At 52.7% G+C, this 26,273-nt stretch overlaps 1 protein-coding gene across 13 annotated transcripts in view; it reads left to right on the top strand.

The window, feature by feature from the left end:
• The window catches only part of mical3a (microtubule associated monooxygenase, calponin and LIM domain containing 3a), a 247,027-nt gene that overhangs the window by 102,371 nt on the left and 118,383 nt on the right, over positions 1–26,273 (top strand). For all 13 annotated transcript variants that reach the window (XM_052030891.1, XM_052030895.1, XM_052030898.1 and 10 more), the window contains exons 12-14: positions 3,198–3,345; positions 7,452–7,645; positions 9,874–9,983. In XM_052030891.1, coding sequence (XP_051886851.1) covers positions 3,198–3,345; positions 7,452–7,645; positions 9,874–9,983 — 452 coding nt within the window. The remainder of the gene's footprint in view (positions 1–3,197; positions 3,346–7,451; positions 7,646–9,873; positions 9,984–26,273) is intronic.

Consider the following 26,273-nt stretch of genomic DNA (forward strand, 5'->3'; position numbering starts at 1 on the left):
CCCTGGACGGAGGCCGAAAGCTCAACCAACACCGCTAGTGCTCTGTCAGTATCAACGCCCAATGTCACTGTACAAGAGAGACTGCAGATGCTGGAAATCAGATGAAAAACACGGCGATGCTGGAGGGACTCAGCAGGCCAGGCAGCATCCGTGGAGAAAAGCAGGCGGTCAACGTTTTGGGTCAGGACCCTTCTTCAGGACTGAGGATAGGGAAAGGGGAAGCCAAATATATAGGAGGGAAAAGCAGAGCAGTGATAGGTGGACAGTAGAGGGGAGGCGGGTGGGCACAGGGTGGTGGTAGGTAGATGCAGGTAAGAGATAGTGATGGGCAGGTGCGGGGGAGGAGGGGAGGGCAGATCCACCGGGGGATGGGTCAGAGGTAAGGAGAGAGAGAGGAAAGAAAAAAGGGGGTAGAGAAAAGAGAGAGCGGCTGGGAAAGGGAAGAAGAGAAGAAGCATGGTGGGGGTGGCGATTACTTAAAGTGGGAGCGGCACTGTACAAACGGCCCGGAATATTAGTACTGGATCAGCCCATCTGTTGACCAACACCGTGAGGCGTTCCTTTTCTGCTGTTGCTCCCAACTTGGATCCAGGTTGGGAAGAGTGGCAGGAAAGTAAGGATGATGTTGCAGGCACTTCAGTGACAGGATGGCTGCGTACAGGGGGCCAGTTGCGTTTGTTGGCCAGGAGCAGCAAGGTCATTGCGGAACTGTGTGAGTCACAGAGCACAGCTCCAGTTGTGGTCAATCCACCACAGGAAGGGTGTGAGGATGTTGCCAGGGTGGAGATCTGGCAGAATCAGCTTTATTAACACTGACGTATGTCATGAAATTTGTTGTTTTGTAGCAGCAGTACAGTGCAAGGCATAAAAATTACCATAAGTTACCGAAGTAAATAAATAGTGCAAAAGAGGAATAACGAGGTGGTGTTCATGGGTTCATGGATTGTTCAGAAATCTGATGACGGAGGGAAAGAAGCTGTTCCTGAGTCATTGAGTGTGGGTCTTCAGGCTCCTGTACCTCCTCCCTGATGGTAGTAACGAGAAGAGGGCATGTCCCGGATGGTGAGGGTCCTTAGTGATGGATGCTGCCTTCTTGAGGTACCACCTCTTGAAGATGTCCTCAGTGGTGGGGAGGGTTGTGCACATGACGGAGCTGGCTGACTCCACAACCCTCTGTGGCCTCTTTTCATCCTGCGCATTGGAGCCTCCATACCAGGCGGTGATGCAACCAGTCAGAATGCTCTCCACCGTACATCTGTAGAAATTTGTGAGAGTCTATGGTAACATACCGAATCTCCTCAAACTCTTAATGAAGTCAAGCCGCCGGCATGCCTTCTTTATGATTGCATCAATGTGTTGGGTCCAGGATAGATCTTCCCAGATGTTGACACCCAGGAACTTGAAGCTGTTCACCACTTCCACCGCTGAGCCCTCAATGAGGACTTGTGTGTGTTCTCCCGACTTCCCCTTCCTGAAGTCCACAATCAATTCCTCGGTCTTGCTGACGTTGAGTGGAAGGTTGTTGCGACACCACTCAACCAGCCGGTCTACCTCACTCCTGTACGCCTCCTCATCACCATCTGAGATTCTGCTCGGTGAATTTATAGATGGTGTTTGAGCTGTGCCTAGCCACACAGTCATGAGCGGAGAGAGAGAGTAGAGCAGTGGGCGTGTTGATTGTCCCCTCTGGTCTGAGTTCCATTTGTAAATTTTCTGCTTACACATCTAATTCATTGACTTCTCCCTGCAGTGTAGAAATTTGTTGCTTACCGTCCACCACATTACCTATGTTAGCATCACTTGAGAGGGCAAATGAGGTAGAGGAATACACAGCAAACAGCAGAGGGATCGATAATGCATCCTCAGATCCCAGAACGGTAGCAGGACTGGTCTGAAAAGGCAAAGGAAGTATTTCTCTTTATTCACCGAGGCGTGGAATACAAGAGCAGGGAGATCACGCCAGAAGTGTGTCGGACGCTGGTGGAGCCAGACCTTGGCAGCACCTAACGGGAGCTGTGTGACGTCTCTAAGGAGAGGACAGGAGACCCTTCCCGCAATGTTACCAGGGCTGCAGGAGTTTAGTTATAAGCAAAAAACTGACAGTTGCTTCTCTGGAGCACAGGAGGCCGAAGGGGGACTTGATCCATGTGTGTAGAGTCGATGCAATGCCTAGAGAGGGTAAACGGAGGGAGGCTGTGAGTCATTTTGCAGTTCAGTCGAAGGCAGTGAAAGGAGGAAAGCTGGTGGATGGCAGGGAGCCATCAGCGGACAGGTCAGAAGGGCAGCAACATGTTAAAGGAAGTTCAGCCCAGAGAAGTAAGAGGTAATGCATGTGAGAAGCAGAGCAGGCTCAGTAGTGTAGCGGTTAGCCTAACGCTATTACAGTGCCAGCGACCCGGGTTCAATTCCCGCCGCTGTCTGTAAGGAGTTTGTACATTCTCCCCGTGTCTGCGTGGGTTTCCTCCAGGTGCTCCGGTTTCCTCCCACATTCCAAAGACGTACGGGTTAGGAAGTTGTTGGCATGTTATGTTGGCGCCGGAAGAGCAGCGACACTTGCGGGCTGCCCCCCCAGAACACTACGCAAAAGATGCATTTCACTGTGTGTTTCAATGTTTATGTGACTAATAAAGACATCTTATCTTAAGGTGAGGGGAGACACATTAAGTGTTAGGGTGCCAGCCCTTGGCAGAGAGTCAAAGAGTGTGAGGTGGAGGGGTTTAAATGAAGTGTTGTGAGTCAGGAGAAGGATTAGTGGGGAGGTGAAGACATATTTTTCAGCCTGAGATTAGCAGGGATCTGGAGCTCTGTGTGTGAACCCAGACGGAGCTGGCAAGCCTCGTCACAATTAAGAAAACCATCTGGATGAAGAACCTTAATGTACAAGTCAATAGGTCAGTGGGATGAGTCTGAACAGCATTTCTTCAGTCGGTAGGGACATGATAGGCCAAATGGTTTCCTTAAGCTTCTGCCACCACACTCACCCTGCAGCCTCTCCTGTACTCAGATACCGATGCACCCGATGACACACCAGTGCTGAGCCTTTAATCCATTTCCAGGCACAGTCCTGACAGGATGCACCTAGTCCTGTACTGACCCCCACAGATGCACCCTTTCTCCATGTCCCACCCACCCTCCGCCGGCACCCCTGCTCCCCTGCCCCCCGTCACGTGCCGGTAATGTCCTCTCTGGGTTTGCAGACTCCTTGGCGCGATCGAACAAGCTGCTGGCCTGGTGCCAGAAGCAGACGCAGGGCTACAAGAACGTCAGCGTGGTCGACCTGACGAGGTCGTGGAAGAGCGGACTGGCGCTCTGCGCCATCATCCATCGGTACCGGCCCGATCTGATGTGAGTGCCAAAACGCGCGTCTGTGGGGAACTGGAACCGTTACAAACAGATCTCTTCCCCCCCACCCCCAGCTCCACCCAGCGAAAGCTCGTCTTCACCAACAAAGCCAGATTTCTGCTGGCATTCAGGTCTTGTACCAGCTGCTGAGGGGCTTCCTATTTGCTAGTTGCTGTATTGAATTTGGGTTCCGTGTATCTGACTCAGGCACCCACACCCTCCTGGTATTGAAGAGTGTCGGTGACTCACAGCTGTCCAAGACTCCCGTGGGGTAAGAGTGGAGTATTGCAGCCAGCAGTTCTTGTGGTTTATCATCCTATTTCAGTGGATGTCCCTGGGGAGGAATGGGACTGAAGCAGTGGCTTGGCGCGCGTGGATGTCCTTGGGAGAGGGAGCGCGCAGTATCCGAGGGCACCCTGGGTGACTTCTGCCATTGGCGGACCCCTCGGGGGACGGCGTGAGTTGAGGACGGTGCGAATGGGATTCTCATCTGAAGCGGTGCGTTTGAGGTTGTTAGTTATTTGCTGTAGTTATGTAGTTAGAACCTGTCTGTATAGTTTTTTCTTCCTTCTTGTATTAGTTGTTCTAATTTTGACACTGGATGTCCTTTTTTAGTGCTTTCAGAGAATAAATGTTTGTTTAAAAAATAAGCAGTGGCTTGGCCGTGGTTCACAGCGTTACTGTGTACCTGACTGATCCATGCGGGCAAAGAGCCCGATTCTCCTACGTGGCAACTTTTTATTAAGCTGACAAGGAAGTTAATCAAATCTCTCCCAGAGATAACGGCCGCCATGAGGGATGGTGACATCTCACTGCTCAGGGGGAAAGTACGCCGAGTAAACTGTCTGAAGCCTAACTGAACTTCACGCCCTGTAGCCTTGCTCTGAAGTAATTCAAGCCTCCTCAGTACCGGTGCACCGGGGCAAGTCTTCAGACATGTCCTCCTTTGGGATGTTGGGATGTGACTGAAGCTTAACTTGCAGTCTTGCTCTCCAAGTCATCAGTCGTGTGTGTGTGTGTGTGCGCGCACGCGTTGTGGAGTGTTTACTTGTCTAGGCTGGCCTTTCACTGAAGTCAGTCCAGGTTCATTTAACAGCCTATCAACAATGTGAATTAAGTAGGTCCAAGTAGAGCCCCTTTTTTAATTCCTTCCTAAAATGTGGGCTTCGGTGGTATTTATCTGTCCCTAATTACCCCTGAGAAATGGGGTCATTGCTCCCATGGTGCTGTGGGAAAGAGGGGGTCCAGGAATTTTACCCGGTTACAGCAGTGGTGGACCTTCTCAGTGGTGGAGGTGCTCTAACGGGTGAGATGACGCACTGCACCTTGAGGCTGGTCCCTTACTGTCAGTGTGGTATGCCCGAGGAGGGGCAGTGAATGATTCAACGGATGGGGTTCCAAACGACCAGGCTGCAGCTTTCCCAGTGTGAGGAATATTTTCATATTCTTATTTAGTCTCGCAGTGTGGGAGGCCATTCAGCTCACTGAGTCTCTCCGAACCAGCCATAATCCCTCCCCTCCGCCCAACTTCTTTCCCTGTGACCTATTCTCTGTCACAAGCCCATCAACTCCCCCTCAATCGTCCCACCATCCCTCTTCACCATGGCTAGTTTTATAGTTAGTTACTAACCTGCAACCAGCAGATGTGGGAGGAAACCGGAGCAGCCAGAGGAGTCCCACGGGGAGAACATGCAAACTCCACGCAGGCAGCACCGGAGGCTATGTCGTTACTGAATATGGGGATGTTCAGAGTGTCCTTGTCCTGACAGCCATCACGGTTTGTGACTGCATACAGCAGGACTGCTGACCGTGAGTCTGGTACGGTCAAACGCTGTCTGCTGAGCTCACCTACCGTTGTCCTTCATCGTTAGATTCTTGATGTTTGCATCACCCAATGCTTTCCCACACTCCTGACTTGGTCACGGCGGGAGGGACATGCTGAGCCATGAGCCAGCACATTTTTTTTGGTAATACAAATGTTTATTTGCTAAAAGTACTACAGAAGGACATCCAGTGTCAAAATACTACAACTAATACAGAAAATAGAAAAAAAACCTCTGCATCTACAGCACTACAGCAATAACACTAACGAACAACCGCTAAACGCACACACACTTCAGATGAGAATCACATTCTCACCGTCCACGACACGCAGACACCCTGAGGGGCCCTGCGATCGCGGAATTCATCCAAGGTGCCCGCGGATACCGCGTGCTCCCTCTCCATGGACAGCCACACGTGGACCTAAGCCCGGAAGATGGGTGGGCAGGCGGACCGGCTGGAACCTTTGGCCACCCGCCGCCTGGACCCGTGGATGGCTGGCTTGGCCAGGCCCAGGGGAAGACCCACCAGGAGATACCCTGCGCGACCCGCCTCACTGGGTGATCGTAGATCAGCAGCGTCGGGCTGAAGTGTGGCTAGAACTCGAGCAGCAGCCCCTTCAGATAGGCGAAGAGAGGCTGCAACCTCTCGCACTCCACGTACACGTGGTACACTGTCTCCTCTCAGCCGCAGAAGTGACAGGCGGCCGGGGTGTCGGTGAACCGGCTCAGGAAACGGTTGCACGGCACCGCCCTGTGCAGCACTCTCCACCCCAGATCCACGATGTAAAGGGAGAATGAGCCAACACATACAGCGTGTCACTGCCCAGAGTCCCTCAGGGCTGCCCCCTGTGTTAGGGAGGTTAGATTCATTCTTAATCCATCCCAGGAAACACAATTGGAGTCTGAACAATCTGCCAGGCCTTCACAAGGACTGGACAGCAGACGTTGCTGCCAATACAGTTGTAAGATCTAGGAGCAGGAATCAACCTGGTCTGCCACTCATCGCCCTCGCAGCTGATCTACCTCAGCGCCATTCTTCAGCTCTCCCCACAACGTTCCTTCACGTCCAGGAACCTCTCAACCCCCTGCTTTGATTGGGATCAACGACTGAATCTCTGGGAGGGAGAATCCCATAGGCGCTCCCTATCTCAATCCTAAACAGCCCACCCCTCGTTCCGACCCTGTGATGAACAGTGTACCTCAGCGGACGGACCGATGGCGGTGAGGTCAAGCAGCTTACTCCCCATTGCTGGGACCCACCGCCAGTCTGGCTTCTCTTTCCCTGGTTCTTGCCTCGCGCTGGCAGTGACGGTGCAACCTTTAGGACTTCCATTTGACGACAGAGATTGGAGTTCCCCGCCCGTTCTGTAGTGCCCGATGCCCTCAGCATTTGTTATCCGCTGTCGGATGGTGTCAGGTTTTAATCAATGACCTGAAGCCACGGGGTCGGTGTTGAGGACCCTCAGCGCTGCCCCCACTGTGGGCTGATGATGCAGGAGTCTTGGGTGCTGGCTGAAAGGAGGGAGCTGTGGTACCACAGTGGTTAAATTATGGACCAGTATCTCCAGGCCTGGAGCACTGATAGGAAGACATGGGTCTGAATCCCTCCGTAGACGCCTGGGAATTTAAACGAAAATAACAACTAAAGGTGGAGTATAAAACGTTATTTGGAGTAACAGTGAGTGTAACCTGCCCCATGGTTGTATGCAGCAAATAGGTTGATGAGTTCCTTTTTGGGGAAGGGAACCTGCCGCCTTTGTGTCTGATGAACAAAGAATGCTTGTGTTTCACAATGTCAGGCTGCGATTAGGATTGTTGGGCATCGGAATGGCCTGGTCGGCCCAACAGCTGGCTCTGCCTTTCAGTAAGCCCGTGCTTAATCTCACCTTTGAATTCCTGATCCCCATGTTTCCCATTTTCATCAGCCTGTAGTGTACCAAGTGACTCAATATCCAAAGAGTCACCCCGAGAGAAAATAATCCTCCTTAAATAGGCAACCCCTAACTCTGAAGCTGTACCACCTAGTTCCAGGTACCCCCACACACGGAAGCACCTTCTCAGCTTCTTGTCACCCTGTCGGATGTCAGTTGGTGAGATCACCCCTTTTTCCTAACTTTCGGCGAGAAATTCCGAAGTCTACATGACCTTTCTTCATTCAGATGGCATCTTCAGCCAGTCAGTCAATCCGGCAAACCTTGTGACGACCTAGTGGCAACTGTCTTCTTATTGCTGGGCGTGGCATTCCTTGATGAGGGTTAACCAGTGTTGCTTCCTGTCTGCCTGCAGAGACTTTCAGCAGCTGAATGAGAAGAACGTGGAGAGCAACAACCAGCTGGCGTTCGACATCGCCGAGCGGGAGTTTGGGATTTCCCCCATAATGACGGGGAAGGAGATGGCATCAGTGGGTGAACCGGACAAACTCAGCATGGTGATGTACCTGCTGCAGTTCTACGAGATGCTCAAGGACACCACTCCAGAGGGTGAGCAGCCGCTCTTCGGTGCACACAACTCGCGGAAGCCCACAGTGCCCGACTCCGGAGGCAGTGGTTTGCGTTGGTGCGTGGCCTGGGTGTCCTCCCCGTGAGAGCTGTGAGTCATCAGTGGGCACCCGGGCTGATTGGAGGAGGGGGCTCACAGGAGACTAGTGCTTCAGCGTCAGGTAGCACAGTTGTGTTGCTGGGTTAATCCTCCAGGATATGGTGGTACAGGTCCTCTCCTCACCCTGCACATAGGAATGACTGTTTGGGATGGACGGGGATGGACTTGTTTATTATTGTCACATTGGTATTGGTATTGGTTTATCGTCACTTGTACTGAGGTACAGTGAAAAACCTGTCTTGCATACCGATCGTACAGATCAATTCATTACACAGTGCAGTTACATTGGGTTCGTACAGAGTGCATTGAGGTAGTACAGGTAAAAACAATAACAGTACAGAGTAAAGTGTCACAGCTACAGAGAAAGTGCAGTGCAATAAGGTGCAAGGTCACAACAAGGTAGATCGTGAGGTCAGAGTCCATCTCATCGTATAAGGGAACTGTTCAATAGTCTTATCACAGTGGGGTAGAAGCTGTCCTTGAGCCTGGTGGTACGTGCCCTCAGGCTCCTGTATCTTCTGCCTGATGGGAGAGGAGAGGAGAGAGAATGACCTGGGTGGGTGGCATCTTTGATTAGAGATGGGGGATTGTGGTTATGTTCCAGGCTACAGAATCTGGGGTGGTTTTCATTACGAGCTAAACGACTTGAGATTTGATGGGAAGTTTTAAATGGTGGGAAGTTTTAAATGGTGGGAGGTTTAGGTAGAGTGAGTAAAGAAAAATGTTCTCTTCAAGAAATTTGGGGGCTTTTAAGAGGAGGTTGGATGGGCACATGAATGAGAGGAAAATGGAGGGATATGGGCAATCTGTAGGTAGGAGGGATTAGCTATGTCGGCACAACATTGTGGGCCGAAGGGCCTGTTCTGTGCTGTACTGTTCTATGTAGAACTGACGGAGGAGGTAGAGGGAGGGTAATGCTGAGGTGTGGAGAGTGTGATGTAGCCCTGGAGCCAGGCCTGAGAGACGTGGAGCTGTAACCTCCTCTTTGCAGACAGTGGTGGGGTTACAACTCTCTTCCACAAGTGACTGTTAAACAATCATAGAAACCTAGAGCACAGAAACGGGCTTCTTGGGCCCACCTTGTCCATGCCAAAAGTGATGCCGACCTACGCTTGCCGGCATGAGCCCCATATCCCTCTGTGCTTTTCCGATCCCCGTCGAAACACCTTCTAAGCATTGTAATTGTACCCGCCTTCACCACCTCCTCTGGCAGCTCGTTCCAGATACCCACCACCCGCTGTGTGGAAAACCTTACCCCTCAGACCTCCTCCAGTTCCCTGCCCCGGGAAAAAGACTCTGACTCTCTATCCTATCTACCCTCCCCCCCCCCCCCCCCCCCCCCCCCCCCCCATAATTTTATAAACCTCTGTAAGGTCACCCCTCAGCCTACTACGTCCCAGTGAGAACAATCCCCAGCCTATCCAATCTCTCCTTATAACGACAGCCCTCCAGTCCAGGCAATGTCCTGGTGAATCTCCTCTGCACTCTCTCTGTCGCTGCCACATCCTTCCTGCAGTGTGGTGACCAGAAGTGCATGCTGTTGATACCAGGCTTTCGTTAAATTTATCAATCACTGCTTTAAAATCCTGTCAGCCCCAAATAATGAAGGATAAGGGTCTTATTTGGAGTTTGGTCACGTGGAGCGAGTTCAAGTGGCTGTGTGAGACCCTGGTCATATATGTAGATTTACGGTCAATCGCGGTGACTTTGTACATTCTCCCCGTGTCTGCGTGGGTCTCCTCCAGGTGCTCTAGTTTCCTCCCACATTCCAAAGACATACGTGTTAGGAAGTTGTGGGCATGCTATGTTAGCGCCGGAAGCATGGCGACACTTTTTTTTAATATCTTTTTTAGTCCCACGTACATCGAAACACACAGGGAAATGCATCTTTTGCGTTGTGTTCTGGGGACAGCCCACAAGTGTCGCCACGCTTCCAGCACCAACATAGCAACACTTGCGGGCTGCTCCCCAGAACACCCTATGCAAAAGATGCATTTCACTTTGTGTTTCGATGTACGCGTGACTAATAAAGAAATCTTATCTCATCTAATCATTAACATAAGCAGCCACTGGGTGACAGTCCTGAACGGCTTTTGTTCCCTCCTCACAGAATACCTCTTGGGATTTCACGACAAGTCCAACATTTCGGCTTCCACAAAATCGCCCATCTCTTTCTTCAGCAGGCTGGGACAGAACATCACTCGCAAGCGAGGACCAAGGGTAAGCTGGTGGGGGGGACTGGCGGGGAGGTGGGGGGTCGTGTCGTGGGGTCATCCTTAACGGAGCTGCTGTGACTGAAAGGGAAGGAAAACGTGGCTGGAAGTGGTTTCCGTTCCACCACCACCGGGCGAGGTTGTGCAAACGCTGAGAGATTGTAAGAGGGAGCAGCAGGTATGTTCACTTTTACATGGTGAGTGTGAGCCTGCAGAGACTGGTGATCAAGGTTAAGTGTGAGCAGAATCAGGCAACCTGATCTGCTCACCAATGTCCTTGTTCACAGTCTGAGTGAACTTGTGTCTCCTGCTGATGATCTTCAAAGTGTTCAATGTTGTCTACTGGTCACCTCCCCAGTGTGTTCACCGCTGTCTACTGGTCACCTCCCCATTGTGTTCACCGCTGTCTACTGGTCACCTCCCCATTGTGTTCACCGCTGTCTACTGGTCACCTCCCCAGTGTGTTCACCAGTGTCCGCTTCCCACAACAACACTGGTTTGTACAGGCCACTTGCAGTGTTTAGTAGTGCCCTCACACCCACCTTGTTGTGTTGACTCACCCAGTCCCCGGAGGGTTGTCCCCAGGCCTCATCGTGCATGGTTCATGTGTCCACAGACAACCCCCCCCCCCCCCCCCCCCCCCCCCTTGCCCCCCAGTGCCTGTCAGCCCACGTGTCACGATGTTCCTACACTGGCCCAGTTTTCACTGTTGATCCTTGCCCACTGCCCCATCTGTTCCCCAGAGTGCACCGGTCCACCTTGTTTACTGGGACAGTTGCTCCCTTACCACAGTGTTCACTTGTACCATGATTGTGCTCTCGGGGAACACCGCTACTACACAGGGGAAGAAATAAATAAACATTCTTGTTAATCGACCCTCGTGGTGATAGTTCATTTCTGACTCATGGAGGGATCGGGTTTACAGAGAGTTCTCGGGAGCGGAGCCCCTCACGTAACCCGGGGACTGCCTGTGTTCCACGTTGCCCACTGGTACGCGTCAGCCCAGTTCCCGTTGCGCTTCTGTGACACCCGTCAGGTTCCCGCCACCCACCGGCCCACCTCTCGCACGTTGTTCACCCGTCCACCAGCCCACTTCTCGTCCTGTTCTCTGGCCCGTTCCCTGCATCTGTCAGACCTGTTCCCACTGTGTTCACCGCTGCTCACCTTCAGCTGTGTTTGCAAGTGTTGGCTGACACACTTCCTGCTCCACTGCCCACTTTGTGCCAGCCTCCACAAGCCCCACTTCCCATGGTGATAGAGTCATACAGCACGGAAACAGGCCACTCACGCCACTGCGTCCTTGATCGTGGAGGTCCACGTGTTCAATTCACACTGGGTTCACAGACAGGCATTAAGCCATTCCCATGGTGTTCACGTGAATCTTGGAGTCCACATCCGTAGATCCCTCAAGGTTGCCACATAGGTCGATCGGATTGTTAAGGCGTATGGTGTGTTGGCCTTCATTAGTCGGGGTACTGAGTTCAAGAGCTGCAAGATGATGTTGCAGCTCTATAGAACTCTGGTCAGACCACACTTGGAGTATTGTGTTCAGTTCTGGTTGCCTCATTATAGGAAGGATGTGGAAGCTTTAGAGAGGGTGCAGAGGAGATTTACCAGGATGCTGCCTGGATTGGAGAGTATTGAATATGAGGATAGGTTGAGCGAGCTGGGGCTTTTCTCTTTGGAGAGAAGGAGGATGAGAGGTGGCTTGATAGAGGTGTACAAGATGATAAGAGGCATAGATTGAGTGGACAGTCAGAGACTTTTTCCCAGGGCAACAATGGCTAACACGAGGGGACATAATTTTAAGGTGATTGGAGGAAGGTATAAGGGGGATGTCAGGAGTAAGTTCTATACACAGAGAGTGGTGGGTGCATGGAACGCACTGCCGGCAGAGGTTGTGGGGGCAGATACATTAGGGACATTTAAGAGACTCTTAGATAGACACATGAATGATAGAGAAATGGAGGGCAATGTGGGAGGGAAGGGTTAGATAGATCTTAGAGCAGGATAAAATGTCGGCACAACATTGTGGGCCGAAGGGCCTGTACTGTGCTGTAATGCCCTGTAAGTAATTCCCGCCCCGTGCACAGTTCTCACTGGTCACTGGTCCTGTTCTCGCACCGTCCTGCGCATCCCCCGCTCGTGTTCAGTCACACTCACAAGCCAACTACCAGCTCTGTCACTGAGGTTCCCCAGCCCACTGCTTGGGGGATGGTGGGGGTGTCGGACGTCTCGGCTCCGGACACTGGCTGACGGATCTGTCTCTGTGTTTGTGTGTTTTAGGATAATGTAGGACGTCAGTCAGTGCCCAGGCCGACAGAGAAACAAGTGAGTTAGTTCAGATAGAGAGAGTGTACGCAGTGACCCCTGACCCCTCTTAACCTGTGTACACAGTGACCCCTGACCCCACTCACCCCATATACACAGACCCATGGCCCCTCTCACCCCGTGTACACAGTGATCCCTGACCCTACTCAATCTGTGTACAGTGACCCCTGACCCCACTACCCCATGTACACAGTGACCCCTGTCACCACTCTCCCCATGTACACAGTGACCCCTGACCCTACTCAACCTGTGTGCACAGTGACCTCTGACCCCACTCTCCCCATGTACACAGTGACCCCTGACCCCACTCTCCCTGTACACAGTGACCCCTGACCCCACTCACCCTGGGGTTCCCTGTGTGTGTTGGTGTCAGGATCCCCGGGAACCTGCCCTTCAGTGGGGACACGAGGTTCAGCACATCCCAGTCGCCCGGATACTGCCAGTTCTGTGTCGTTCACCTCGGTATCACAGAGACCTCGCTGCTGGTCAGACACCGGCACTGGTCACACCCGGCACTGGTCAGACGCCAGCGCTGGTCACACCCGGCATTGGTCACACCCTGGCGCCGGTCAGACTCGGCGCTGACAATTAATCCAGAGCTGGGTCGGCATTTTTATATTTTAGGGAATCGTTAGAAGACAACGAGCAGTCCCGCAGAGAAACCGCAGGTGTGTCCATCCTCCAACAGTGGGGCTATCATTGTCACCACAATGTAACCCGACCTCTTTGGAGTTTGTAACCGTGAACCCTGACCCCATATACAGAGTGACGCCTGACCCCTGTGTACAGAGTGATACCTGACCCCGTGCACAGTGATTCCGATTCCACAGAACCTGTGCACAACGTGAACCCTGACCCCGTGCAGTGACCCCCTGACCCCACTGATTCTGTGAAGAGTGATCCTTGACCGCACTCTCTCTATGAACAAAATGACCCTGACCCACTGACCCCTTGTATAGTCTGATCACTGACCCACTGACCCTGTTTCCAGTGACCCCGACCCACTGACCCCGTATAAAGGGTGATGTCACGTTAATGCGGATACTCCTACACCCGGTGCAGGGAATGATCGTGGGACCCAAGTTCAGTTCGGGTTTACGTCGGGAACCGACCCTGAGGTTGTTGATGGATCTGTCTCTGTGTTTGTGTGTTTTAGGATAATGTAGGACGTGAATCAGTGCCCAGGCCAACAGAGAAACAAGTGAGTTAGTTCAGGTAGAGAGGGTCGTCACCCCCACTCACCCCGTGTACACAGTGACCCCTGACCCCACTCACCCCGTGTACACAGTGACCCCTGAACCCACTCACCCTGTGTATGCAGTGACCACTGACCCCACTTGCCCCATGTACACAGTGACCCCGACCCCTCACAGAGGACCCCCAGTCACCTCTGACCTTGCTGTGGACGGGGATCCTATTCCAAACCTAGGGTGTTTCGAGACGTCCCACAGACACAGCCCTGGGGACGGGACGGTGTCAGAGGTTGGGGGCGCTGCCGTTGGTGGGCACCCCCAGTCAGGTGTCTTGGGACCCCCGGTGTAAACATCAGCCCTGTGTGTGCTTCCCCACACTGTCGATCAGCAGCGCCGACTCCCACCTCTGGTCACCCCTCTCTCTGTCTTTGTATTTTAGGATTTTGCCAGAAGGGCAACGGTGATGAAGTTTGCAGGGAAACAAGTGAGTTAGTTCCCCGCGTAAAGAGAGTAGGCAGGGTCCCACCGACCCCGGGTACAGTGACCCCTACCCCACTGATCCCGGGTACAGTGACCCCTCACCCCACCAACCCCGGGTACAGTGACCCCCTCACCCCACCAACCCCGGGTACAGTGACCCGTCACTCCACCAACCCCGGGTACAGTGTGACCCCTCACCCCACTGACCCCGGGTACAATGTGACCCCTTCCCCACTGACCAATATGAAGGGTGATGTCAGGTGAATGTGGACACTCCTTACACCCGGTGCAGGGAACGATCCCAGGATCTGAGGTCAGTCCCGATTTATGTCGGGAACACAGAACAGTACAGCACAGGAACAGGCCCTTCGGCTCAAGATGTCTGCACCGGACACGATGCCGGATTAAATTAGATCTCTTCAGCCTGTACATGATCCATATCCCTCCTTTCCCTGGATATCCGTGTGTGTAACAGCCTCTAAAACGGCGCTGTCGTATCTGCAGCACCACAACCTCTGGCAGCCCGTTCCAGCCACCCACCACTCTCTGTAAAAATAAAAGTGATGCACACATCTCCTTACACCTCCCCCCTCTCCTGAAATCCATGTTCTCTGGTACTTGACACTTCTACCCTGGGAAAGAGACTGACTATCTGCTCTATCTCTGCCTCTCATAATTTTATAAACCTCTACCAGGTCTCCCCTCAGCCTCCGACACTCCAGAGAAAACAACCCAATTTAGAGCAACTGACCCTGAGGTTGTTGACGGATCTCTCTCTGTGTTTGTGTGTTTTAGGATAATGTAGGACGTGAATCAGTGCCCAGGCCGACAGAGAAACAAGTGAGTTAGTTCAGGTAGAGAGAGTCGTCACCCCCACTCACCCCGTGTACACTGTGACCCCCGACCCCACTCACCCTGTGTACACACCCTCAACCCCACTCACCCCGTGTACCCAGTGACCCCTGACCCCACTCACCCTGTGTACACAGTGACCCCTGACCCCTCACAGAGGACCACCAATCACCTCTGACCTTGCTGTGGACGGGGATCCTATCCAAACCCAGGGTGTTCCGAGACGTCCCACAGACATAGCCCTGGCGATCGGACGGTGTCAGAGGTTGGGGGTACTGCCGCTGGTGGGCGCCCCCAGTCCGGTGTCCTGGGACCCCCAGTGTAAACATCAGCCCTGTGTGTGCTTCCCCACACTGTCGATCAGCAGCACCGACTCCCACCTCCGGTCACCCCTCTCTGTGTCTTTGTATTTTAGGATTTTGCCAGAAGGGCAACGATGATGAAGTTTGCAGGGAAACAAGTGAGTTAGTTCCCCGCTAAAAGAGAGTAGGCAGGGTCCCACCGACCCCGGGTACAGTGACCCGTCACCCCACCAGCCCCGGGTACAGTGCCCCATACCCCACTGGCCTCGGGTACAGTGACACCTAACCCCACCGACCCGTGGTACAGTGACCCCTCATCCCCACTGACCCTGGGCAGAGTGACCCCTCACCCCACCGACCTGTGGTACAGTGACCCCCTCATCCCCACTGACCCCGGGTACGATGACCCCTCAACCCACCAACCCCGGGTACAGTGACCCCTCACCGCACTGACCCCGTGTACAGAGTGACCCCTGAACGCCACGCCTCATGTAAACAGAGTCAGGGGTCACAGGGTCGTACAGCACAGAAACCGGCCCCTCGGCCCATCACATCCATGCTGACCGTTTCACCCATTTATACTGATCCCATTTACCCGCATTAGGTCCACTGCCCTCCGTCCCTTGTTGATCCAAGTGCTGCTCCAGATGCTTCTGAAACACTGTGAGAGCCTCTGCCTCCACCACCCCGTCAGGCAGTGTGTTCCTGACTCTAACCACTCCAAAGATCCCCCTCACGTCCCCTCTCAACTTCCCATCTCACCTTAAACCTCCGCCCTCCTGTCTCAGACACCCTGCCCTGGGGAAAAGATATTTTACTGTCTGCCCTCTGTATCCCTCCTCATTTTGTACACCTCTGTCAGGTCTCCCCTCGGCCTCCAACGCTCCGGGGAAACCTCACGCAGCCTGTCCAGTCTCTCCTCATTAGGTCAACACTCCAACCCAGGCAACATCGCGGTGAATCCCCTCTGCACTCTCTCTAGTACACACACATCCTTCCTGTAGTGTGGTGACCAGAACCCTACACCACACTCCAATGCCGTCTGATCAGTGGTTTGTAAAGTCATAGAACATAGAACAGTACAGCACAATACAGGCCCTTCAGCCCACCATGTTGTGCTGACCTTTAAACCTCACCTAAGACTATCTAACCCCTTCCTCCCCACATATCCCCCTATTTTAAATTCCTCCATATGCTTATCTAGCAATCTCTTGAATTTGACCAATGTACCTGCCTCCACCACCACCCCAGGCAGCACATTCCATGCACCAACCACTCTCTGGGTAAAAAACCTTCCTCTGATATCTCCCTTGACCTTCCTACCCATTACTTTAAAGCCATGCCCTCTTGTATTGAGCATTGGTGCCTTGGGAAAGAGGCGCTGGCTGTCCACTCTATCTATTCCTCTCAATATTTTATATACCTCTATCGTGTCTCCCCTCATCCTCCTTCTCTCCAATGAGTAAAGCCCTAGCTCCCTTAGTCTCTCCTCATAATCCATACTCTCTAAACCAGGCAGCATCCTGGTAAATCTCCTCTGCACCCTTTCCAACACCTCCACATCCTCCTATAATGAGGCGACCAGAACTGGATACAGTACTCTAAGTGTGGTCTAACCAGAGTTTTGTAAAGCTGCATCATTACCTCGCGGCTCTTAAACTCTATCCCATGACTTATGAAAGCTAACATCCCATAAGCTTCCTTAACTACCCTATCCACCTGCGAGGCAACTTTCAGTGATCTGTTGATATGAACCCCCAGATCCCTCTGCTCCTCCACACTGCCCAGAATCCTGCCATTAACTTTGTACACCGCCTTGGAGTTTGTCCTTCCAAAGTGTACCACCTCACACTTCTCCAGATTGAACTCCATCTACCACTTCTCAGCCCAGCTCTGCATCCTATCAATCCTGTCCCTCTGCAACCTTCGACAGTCCTCCACACTATCCACAACACCACCAACCTTTGTGTCATCTGCAAACTTTACAATGCACCCTTCTACCCCCTCATCCAAGTCATTAACAAAAATCCCGAAAAATAGAGGTCCCAGAGCCGATCTTAGTCACAGCCCTCCAATCTGAATGCACTCCCTCCACCACAACCCTCTGCTTTCTACAGGCAAACCAGTTCTGAATCCACATGGCCAAGCCTTCCTGGATCCCATGCCCTCTGACCTTCTGAAGAAGCCTACCATATGGAACTTGTCAAACGCCTTACTAAAACCCATGTAGACCACATCTACTACACTACCCTCATCAATCTGTCTGGTCACCTCCTCAAAGAACACTATCAGGCTTGTGAGACATGATCTGCCCTTCCCAAAGCCATGCTGGCTGTCCCTGATCAGACCATGATTCTCGTAACGTGATGTCCCAGCCCTTGTATTCTGTGCCACGGCCGATGAAGGCAAACATCCCATATGCCTTCTCCACCTGTGCTCCCACTTCCAGGGATCCAAGGACTTGTACGCCGAGGTCCCTCTGTTCATCAACACTCCCTACAGCCCGACCATTTACTGTGTTTGCCCTCCCCTTTGTTTACCAAACTAACCCCTGAGGCAATTGACCATGTGTACAGAATGACCCCTGACCCTATGACCTTTTGTGCAGAGTGAATCCTGAATCCTTTAACCCGGTGTACAGACTGACCCCGCACCCTGCTGACCGTTAATACAAGGTTATAAAAAAAAAGGCAGGCACAGTAGTGTAGCGGTTAGCGTAACGCCATTACAGCGCCAGCGACCTGGATTCAATACCCGCTGCCGTCTGTAAGGAGTTTGTACGTTCGCCCCGTGTCTGCATGAGTTTCCTCCGGGTGTTCTGGTTTCCTCCCACATTCCAAAAAGACGCACGGGTTAGGAAGTTGTGGGCATGCTATGTTGGCGCCAGAAGCGTGGCAACACTTGCGGGCTGCCCCCAGAACACTCCACGCAAAAGATACATTTCACTATGTGTTTCGATGTACATGTGACTAGTAAAGAAATCTTATCCTGTCCCGGTATAAAGAGTGACCCCTGGCCCACTGAGCCTGTGTACAGAGGACCCCTGTCCCCACTGACCCAGTATGAACATAGAACACTACAGCACAGTACAGGCCCTTCAGCTCACAATGTTGTGCCGACATTTTATCCTGCTCTGAGATCTATCTAACCCTCCCCTCCCACATAGCACTCCATTTCTCTATCATTCATGTGTCAAAAGCGTACGGTCAGGTTAACATGGGTACTCCTTACACCCGGTGCAGGGAATGATCCCAGGACCAGAGTTCAGTTCGGGTTTACGTCGGGAACCGATCCTGAGGTTGTTGACGAATCTGTCTCTGTGTTTGTGTGTTTTAGGATAATGTAGGACGTGAATCAGTGCCCAGGCCGACAGAGAAACAAGTGAGTTAGTTCAGGTAGAGAGAGTCGTCACCCCCACTCACCCTGTGTACACAGTGACCCCTGACCCCACTCACCCCATGTACGCAGTGACCCCTGAACCCACTCAGACTGTGTATGCAGTGGCCCCTGACCCAGCACACCGTGTACGCAGTGAACCCTGACCCCACTCACCCTGTGTACACAGTGACCCCTGACCCCACTCTCGCTGTGTACACAGTGACCCCTGACCCCACTTACCTGGTGTACACCGTGACCCCTGACCCCTCACAGAGGACCACCAGTCACCTCTGAACTTGCTATAGACGGGGATCCTATCCAAACCCAGGGTGTTTTGGGACGTCCCACAGACAGGGCACTGGGGACGGGACGGTGTCGGAGGTTGGGGGTACTGCCGCTGGTGGGCGCTCACAGTCTGGTGTCCTGGGACCCCCGGTGTAAACATCAGCCCTGTGTGTGCTTCCCCACACTGTCGATCAGCAGCACCGACTCCCACCTCTGGTCACCTCTCTCTGTGTCTTTGTATTTTAGGATTTTGCCAGAAGGGCAACGATGATGAAGTTTGCAGGGAAACAAGTGAGTTAGTTCCCCGTGTAGCGTAGCAGGGTCCCAGTGACCCCTCACCCCACTGACCCCAGGTACAGTGACCCCTCACCCCACCGACCCCTGGTACTGTGACCCCTCACCCCACCGACCCCGGGCACAGTGACCCCTCACCCCACTGACCCTGGGTACAGTGACTCCTTGATCCCACTCAGTCTGGGTACAGAGTGCCCCAACTAGATGTACAGTGACCCCCTGACCCCATGTACAGAGTGACCCCTGACCCCGTGTACAGAGTGCCCCCCAAACGCCACGCCTCATGTAAACAGAGTCAGGGGTCACAGGGTCGTACAGCACAGAAGCTGGCCCTTCAGCCCATCACATCCATGCTGACCTTTTCACCCATTTATACTGATCCCATATACCCACATTGGGTCCACTGCCCTCTGTCCCTTGTTGATCCAAGTGCTGCTCCAGATGCTTCTCAAGCATTGCAAGAGTCTCTGCCTCCACCACCCCGTCAGGCAGTGTGTTCCTGACTCCAACCACTCCAAAGATCCCCCTCATGTCCCCTCTCAACTTCCCATCTCACCTTAAACCTCCGCCTTCCTGTCTCAAACAGGACTTGTACGCCGAGGTCCCTCTGTTCATCAACACTCCCTACAGCCCGACCATTTACCTTGTACGGCCTACCCTTGTTTCCCAAACTAACCCCTGAAGCAATTGACCATGTGTACAGAATGACCCCGACCCTATGACCCTTTGTGCAGAGTGAATCCTGAATCCTTTAACCCGGTGTACAGACTGACCCCACACCCTGCTGACCGTTAATACAAGGTTATAAAAAAAAGGCAGGCACAGTAGCCTAGTGGTTAGCACAACGCTATTACAGTGCCAGCGACCCAGGTTCAATTCCCGCCGCTGTCTGTAAGGAGTTTTGTACGTTCTCTCCATGTCTGCGTGGGTTTCCTCCAGGTGCTCCGATTTCCTCCCACATTCCAAAGACGCACGGGTTAGGAAGCTGTGGGCATGCTATGTTGGCACCAGAAGCGTGGCGACACTTGCGGGCTGCCCCCAGAACACTCCACGCAAAAGATGCATTTCACTATGTGTTTCGATGTACATGTGACTAGTAAAGAAATCTTATCCTATCCCAGTATAAAGAGTGACCCCTGGCCCACTGAGCCTGTGTACAGAGGACCCCTGTCCCCACTGACCCAGTATGAACATAGAACATAGAACACTACAGCACAGTACAGGCCCTTCAGCTCACAATGTTGTGCCGACATTTTATCCTGCTCTGAGATCTATCTAACCCTTCCCTCCCACATAGCCCTCCATTTCGCTATCATTCATGTGTCAAAAGCGTACGGTCAGGTTAACATGGATACTCCTTACACCCAGTGCAGGGAATGATCCCGGGACCGGAGTTCAGTTCGGGTTTACGTCGGGAACAGATCCTGAGGTTGTTGACGAATCTGTCTCTGTGTTTGTGTGTTTTAGGATAATGTAGGACGTGAATCAGTGCCCAGGCCGACAGAGAAACAAGTGAGTTAGTTCAGGTAGAGAGAGTTGTCACCCCCCCACTCTCCCCGTGTACACAGTGACCCCTGAACCCTCTCACCCCATTACGCAGTGACCCCTGACCCCACTCACCCCGTGTACACAGTGACCCCTGACCCCTCACAGAGGACCACCTCTGACTTTGCTGTGGACGGGGATACTATCCAAATCCAGGATGTTTCGGGACGTCCCACAGACCAGCCTTAGGGGCAGGACGGTGTCGGAGGTTGGGGGTGCTGCCGTTGGTGGGCGCCCCCAGTCCGGTGTTCTGGGACCCCTGGGGTAAACATCAGCCCTGTGTGTGCTTCCCCACACTGTCGATCAGCAGCACCGACTCCCACCTCTGGTCACCCCTCTCTCTGTCTTTGTATTTTAGGATTTTGCCAGAAGGGCAACGATGATGAAGTTTGCAGGGAAACAAGTGAGTTAGTTCCCCGCGTAAAGAGAGTAGCAGGGTCCCAACAACCCCGGGCGCAGTGACCCCTCACCCCATTGACCCTGGGTGCAGTGACACCTCACCCCACCGACCATGGGTGCAGTTACCCCTCACCTCACTGACCCTGCCTACAGTGACCCCTCACCCCACTGAGCCTGGGTACAGAGTGACCCCTTGACCCCACTCAGTGTGGATACAGAGTGACCCCTGACCCTGTGTACAGAGTGACCCCTGACCCCGTGATGTCCCAGCCCTTGTATTCTGTGCCACGGCCGATGAAGGCAAACATCCCATATGCCTTCTCCACCTGTGCTCCCACTTCCAGGGATCCAAGGACTTGCACCCCGAGGTCCCTCTGTTCATCAACACTCCCTACAGCCCGACCATTTATCGTGTACGGCCTACCCTTGTTTCCCAAACTAACCCCTGAAGCAATTGACCATGTGTACAGAATGACCCCGACCCTATGACCCTTTGTGCAGAGTGAATCCTGAATCCTTTAATTCGGTGTACCGACTGACCCCACACCCTGCTGACCGTTAATACAAGGTTATAAAAAAAGGCAGGGATGGTAGCGTAGCAGTTAGTGTAACGCTATTACTGCGCCAGCGACCTGGGTTCAATTCCCGCCGCTGTCTGTAAGAAGTTTGTACGTTCTCCCATGTCTGCATGGGTTTCCTCCGGGTGCTCCGGTTTCCTCCCACATTCCAAAGACGTATGGGTTAGGAAGTTATGGGCGTACTCTGTCGGCGCTGGAAGCTGCGCCCGGAACAGTCTACGGAAAAGATGCATTTCACTGTGTGTTTTGATGTACATGTGACTAATGAAGAAATCTTATCCTGTCCCAGTATAAAGAGTGACCCCTGATCCACTGACCCAGTATAAACATAGAACACTAGAGCACAGTACAGGCCCTTCGACCCACAATGTTGTGCCGACGTTTTATCCTGCTCTGAGATCTATCTAACCCTTCCCTCCCACATAGCCCTCCATTTCTCTATCATTCATGTGTCAAAAGTGTACAGTCAGGTTAACATGGATACTCCTTACACCCGGTGCAGGGAATGATCCGGGGACCGGAGTTCAGTTTGGATTTACGTCGGGAACCGACCCTGAGGTTGTTGAAGGATCTGTCTCTGTGTTTGTGTGTTTTAGGATAATGTAGGACGTGAGTCAGTGCCCAGGCCAACAGAGAAACAAGTGAGTTAGTTCAGGTAGAGAGAGTCGTCACCCCCACTCACCCCGTGTACACAGTGACCCTGACCCCACTCACCTCATGTACACAGTGACCCCTGACCCCACTCACCACGTGCACACAATGACCTCTGATCTCACTTGCCATGTGTACACAGTGACCCCTGACCCCACTCCCAGCATGTACACTGTGATACATGTTCCCACTCACCCCGTGTACACAGTGACCCCTGATCCCTCACAGAGGACCCCCAATCACCTCTGACCTTGTTGTGGACGGGGATCCTATTCCAAACCTAGGGTGTTTCGAGACGTCCCACAGACACAGCCCTGGGGATGGGACGGTGTCGGAGGTTGGGGGTGCTGCCATTGGTGGGCGCCCCCAGTCCGGTGTCTTGGGACCCCCGGTGTAAACATCAGACCTGTGTGTGCTTCCCCACACTGTCGATCAGCAGCACCGACTCCCACCTCCGGTCACCTCTCTCTCTCTCTCTCTCTTTGTATTTTAGGATTTTGCCAGACGGGCAACTATGATGAAGTTTGCAGGGAAACAAGTGAGTTAGTTCCCCACATAAAGAGAGTAGCAGGGTCCCACCGACCCGGGGTACAGTGACCCCTCACCCCACCAACCCCGGGTACAGTGACCCCTCACCCCACTGACCCCGGGTGCAGTGTGACCCCTCACCCCACTGGCCCTGGCTGCAAAGTGATCCCCTGACCCTGTGTACAGAGTGACCTCTGACCTCTGACACATGCACAGGTTGACCGCTGACCCCACTGACCCTCTTTACAGTGAGCCTTGAACTCTCTGATCCAGAAAGCAGAGTCCCTGGGTCAATGTCCCCGGGTCACAGATTCTTGCAGCACAGAAACAGGCCCTTCGACCCAGCACAGCCCTGCCAACTGTTGCACCTGTCGACACTAATACCATTTACCTGCATTGGGTCCATGGTCTGCTGTCCCTTGTTGATCCAAGCGCGGCTCCAGATGCTTCTCAAGCATTGCAAGAGTCTCTGCCTCCACTACCCCCTCAGGCAGTGTGTTCCTGACTCCAACCACTCCAAAGATCCCCCTCACGTCCCCTCTCAACTTCCCATCTCACCCTAAACCTCCGCCATCCTGTCTCAGACACCCTGCCCTGGGGAAAAGATATTTTACTGTCTGCCCTCTGTATCCCTCCTCATTTTGTACACCTCTGTCAGGTCCCCCCTTAGCCTCCAGCGCTCCGGGGAAACCTCACGCAGCCTGTCCAGTCTCTCCTCATAAGGTCAACACCCCAACCCAGGCAACATCACGGTGAATCCCCTCTGCACTCTCTCCAGCGCACACACATCCTTCCTGTAGTGTGGTGACAAGAACCCCACACCACACTCCAATGCCGTCTGATCAGTGGTTTGTAAAGTGGTAACTTGATGTCCCAGCCCTTGTATTCTGTGCCACAGCCGATGAAGGCAAACATCCCATGTGTCTTCTCCACCTGTGCTCCCACTTCCAGGGATCCAAGGACTTGTACGCCGACGTCCCTCTTTTCATCAACACTCCCCATGGCCCAATCATTTACTGTGTATGGCCTACCCTTGTCGTCCTTCCCAAAATGCATCACCTCACACTTGTCAGGATTAAATTCTATCCACTGACGACCCACCCAGCTTCCCATCTGATCTCTGTCCTCCTGTAGCCTTAGACAACCCTCCTCACCTGACCATGACACCACCATGACCCCTGAACCCATTGATAGTGTGTACAGAGTGAACCCTGAATCTTTAACCCAGTGTACAGACTGACCCCTGACCCTGTTGACCGTTAATATAAGATCCTGATCCTCTGTACAGAGTGACCCCTGACCCACTGACCCTGTGTACAGAGTGACCCCTGACCCACTGACCCCGTATAAAGGGTGATGTCAGGTTAACGTGGATACTCCTTACACCCGGTGCAGGGAATGATCCCGGGACCTGAGTTCAGTTCAAGTTTACGTTGGAAACCAAGCCTGAGGTTATTGATGGATCTGTCTCTGTGTTTGTGTGTTTTAGGATAATGTAGGACGTGAATCAGTGCCCAGGCCGACAGAGAAACAAGTGAGTTAGTTCAGGTAGAGAGAGTCGTCACCCCCACTCACCCCGTGTACACAGACCCCTGACCCCATTCACCCCATGTACACAGTGACTCCTGACCCCACTCACCCCGTGTACACAGTGACCCCTGACCCCACTCACACCATATGCACAGTCACCCCTGACCCCACTCACCCGTGTACACAGTGGCCTCTGACCCCACTGAATCTGTTAATGCAGTCGTATAGCACAGAAACAGGCCGTTCGGCCCAGCTTGTCCATGCTGACCACGGTGCCCATGGCGCCAGTCCGATAGGCCTGTGTTTGGCTCATATACCTTTAAGCCTTTCTTATCCATGTACTTATCCAAATGTCTTTTAAATGTTGTTATTGTACCTGCCTCCACCACTTTCCCTGGCAGCTCGTTCCATGTACCCACCACCCTCTGCGTGAAGAAGTTTGCCTCAGGTCCGTTTTTAAATCATTCCCCTCTCACCTTAAACCCACGCCCTCTAGTTTTTAGTTCCCCTTCCTATGTACATTCACCCTATCTATTCCTGTGATTTTATTCACCTGCAAGGTCACCCCTCATTCTCTTACATTCAAGGAATAAAGTCATAACCTGCTCAACTTCTCCTTGTTGCTCAGTCCCTCCAATCCTGGCAGCATCCTCGTAAATCTCCTCTGCGCTCTTAACCATTTAATGGTGTCTTTCCTCTAACAGGGCGACCAAAACTGTACACAATACTCCGGGTGCGGCCTCAACAATTACTTGTACAACTGTCCATACATCCCAGCTCCTATACTCAACACCCTGACTGATGAAGGCCAGCATGCCAAACGCCTTCTTCACCAGCCTGTCTACCTGCGACTCCACTTTCAGGGAACCATGTACTTGTACTCCTAGCTCCCTCTGTTCTACAACATCCCCCGGGGCCCTACCATTCACTGTGAAAGTCCTACACTGTTTTGACTTCCCAGAATGCCCACAGAAGAGGGTGGTGGTTGAAGGGACTTATTCGGGCAGGAGGCCTGTGAGTAGAGTTGTTCCGCAGGGATCTGTACTGAGACCTCTGCTGTTTGTGATGTACATAAATGACCTGGGTGAGTATGTTGATGGGTGGGCCATTAAGTTTGCAGACAATACCAAGACTGGTGGAGTTGTGAATAGTGTAGAATACTGGTGATGGATACAGCGTGATGTGGGCAGAGAAATGGCAGATGGAGTTTAACCCTGGATAAATGTGAGGTGTTGTACCTTGGTGGGACTAATGTCAAGAGGCGGTACACTCTAAAGGGCAAGACCCTAAACAGTGTTGAAGAGCAGAGAGACCTCGGGGTGCAAATCCATCGCTCACTGAAAGTGGCCACACAGATAGACAGGGTGGTAAAGAAGGCTTATGGAATACTTGCCTTCATTAATCGGGGTATTGAGTACAGGAGTCAAGAAGTTCTGATGCATCTGTATAGAACCCTGGTTAGGCTGCATTTAGAGTATTGCATGCAATTCTGGTCACCTCACTACAGGAAGGATGTCGATGCTTTAGAGAGGGTGCAGAGGAGGTTTACTAGGATGCTGCCTGGATTAGAGAGCATGTGCTTTCAGGAGAGGCCGGACAAACTCAGACTCTTTTCTCTGGAGCGGCGGAGGCTGAGGGGTGATCTGTTGGAAATGATGAGGGGCATAGGTAGGGTGGACAAGCAATACCTTTTTCCCATTATTGAGCGATCCAGTACCAGAGGGCACGCATTTAAGGTGAGAGGGGGTAGGTTCAGAACAGACGTGAGGGGTACGTTTTTTACTGAGAGAATGGTAGATGCCTGGAATACGTTGCCTGATATGGTGGTGGAGGCAAATTCATTGGGGGCTTTTAAGAGGGACTTGTATGGGCACATGAATGAGAGGAAAATGGAGGGATAGGGGCATTCCGTAGGTAGGAGGGATTAGCTGTGTCGGCACGACACTGTGGG

The sequence above is a fragment of the Pristis pectinata genome, chromosome 15, assembly GCF_009764475.1.
Source record: "Pristis pectinata isolate sPriPec2 chromosome 15, sPriPec2.1.pri, whole genome shotgun sequence".
In the NCBI taxonomy this organism is placed as follows: Eukaryota; Metazoa; Chordata; class Chondrichthyes; order Rhinopristiformes; family Pristidae; genus Pristis; species Pristis pectinata.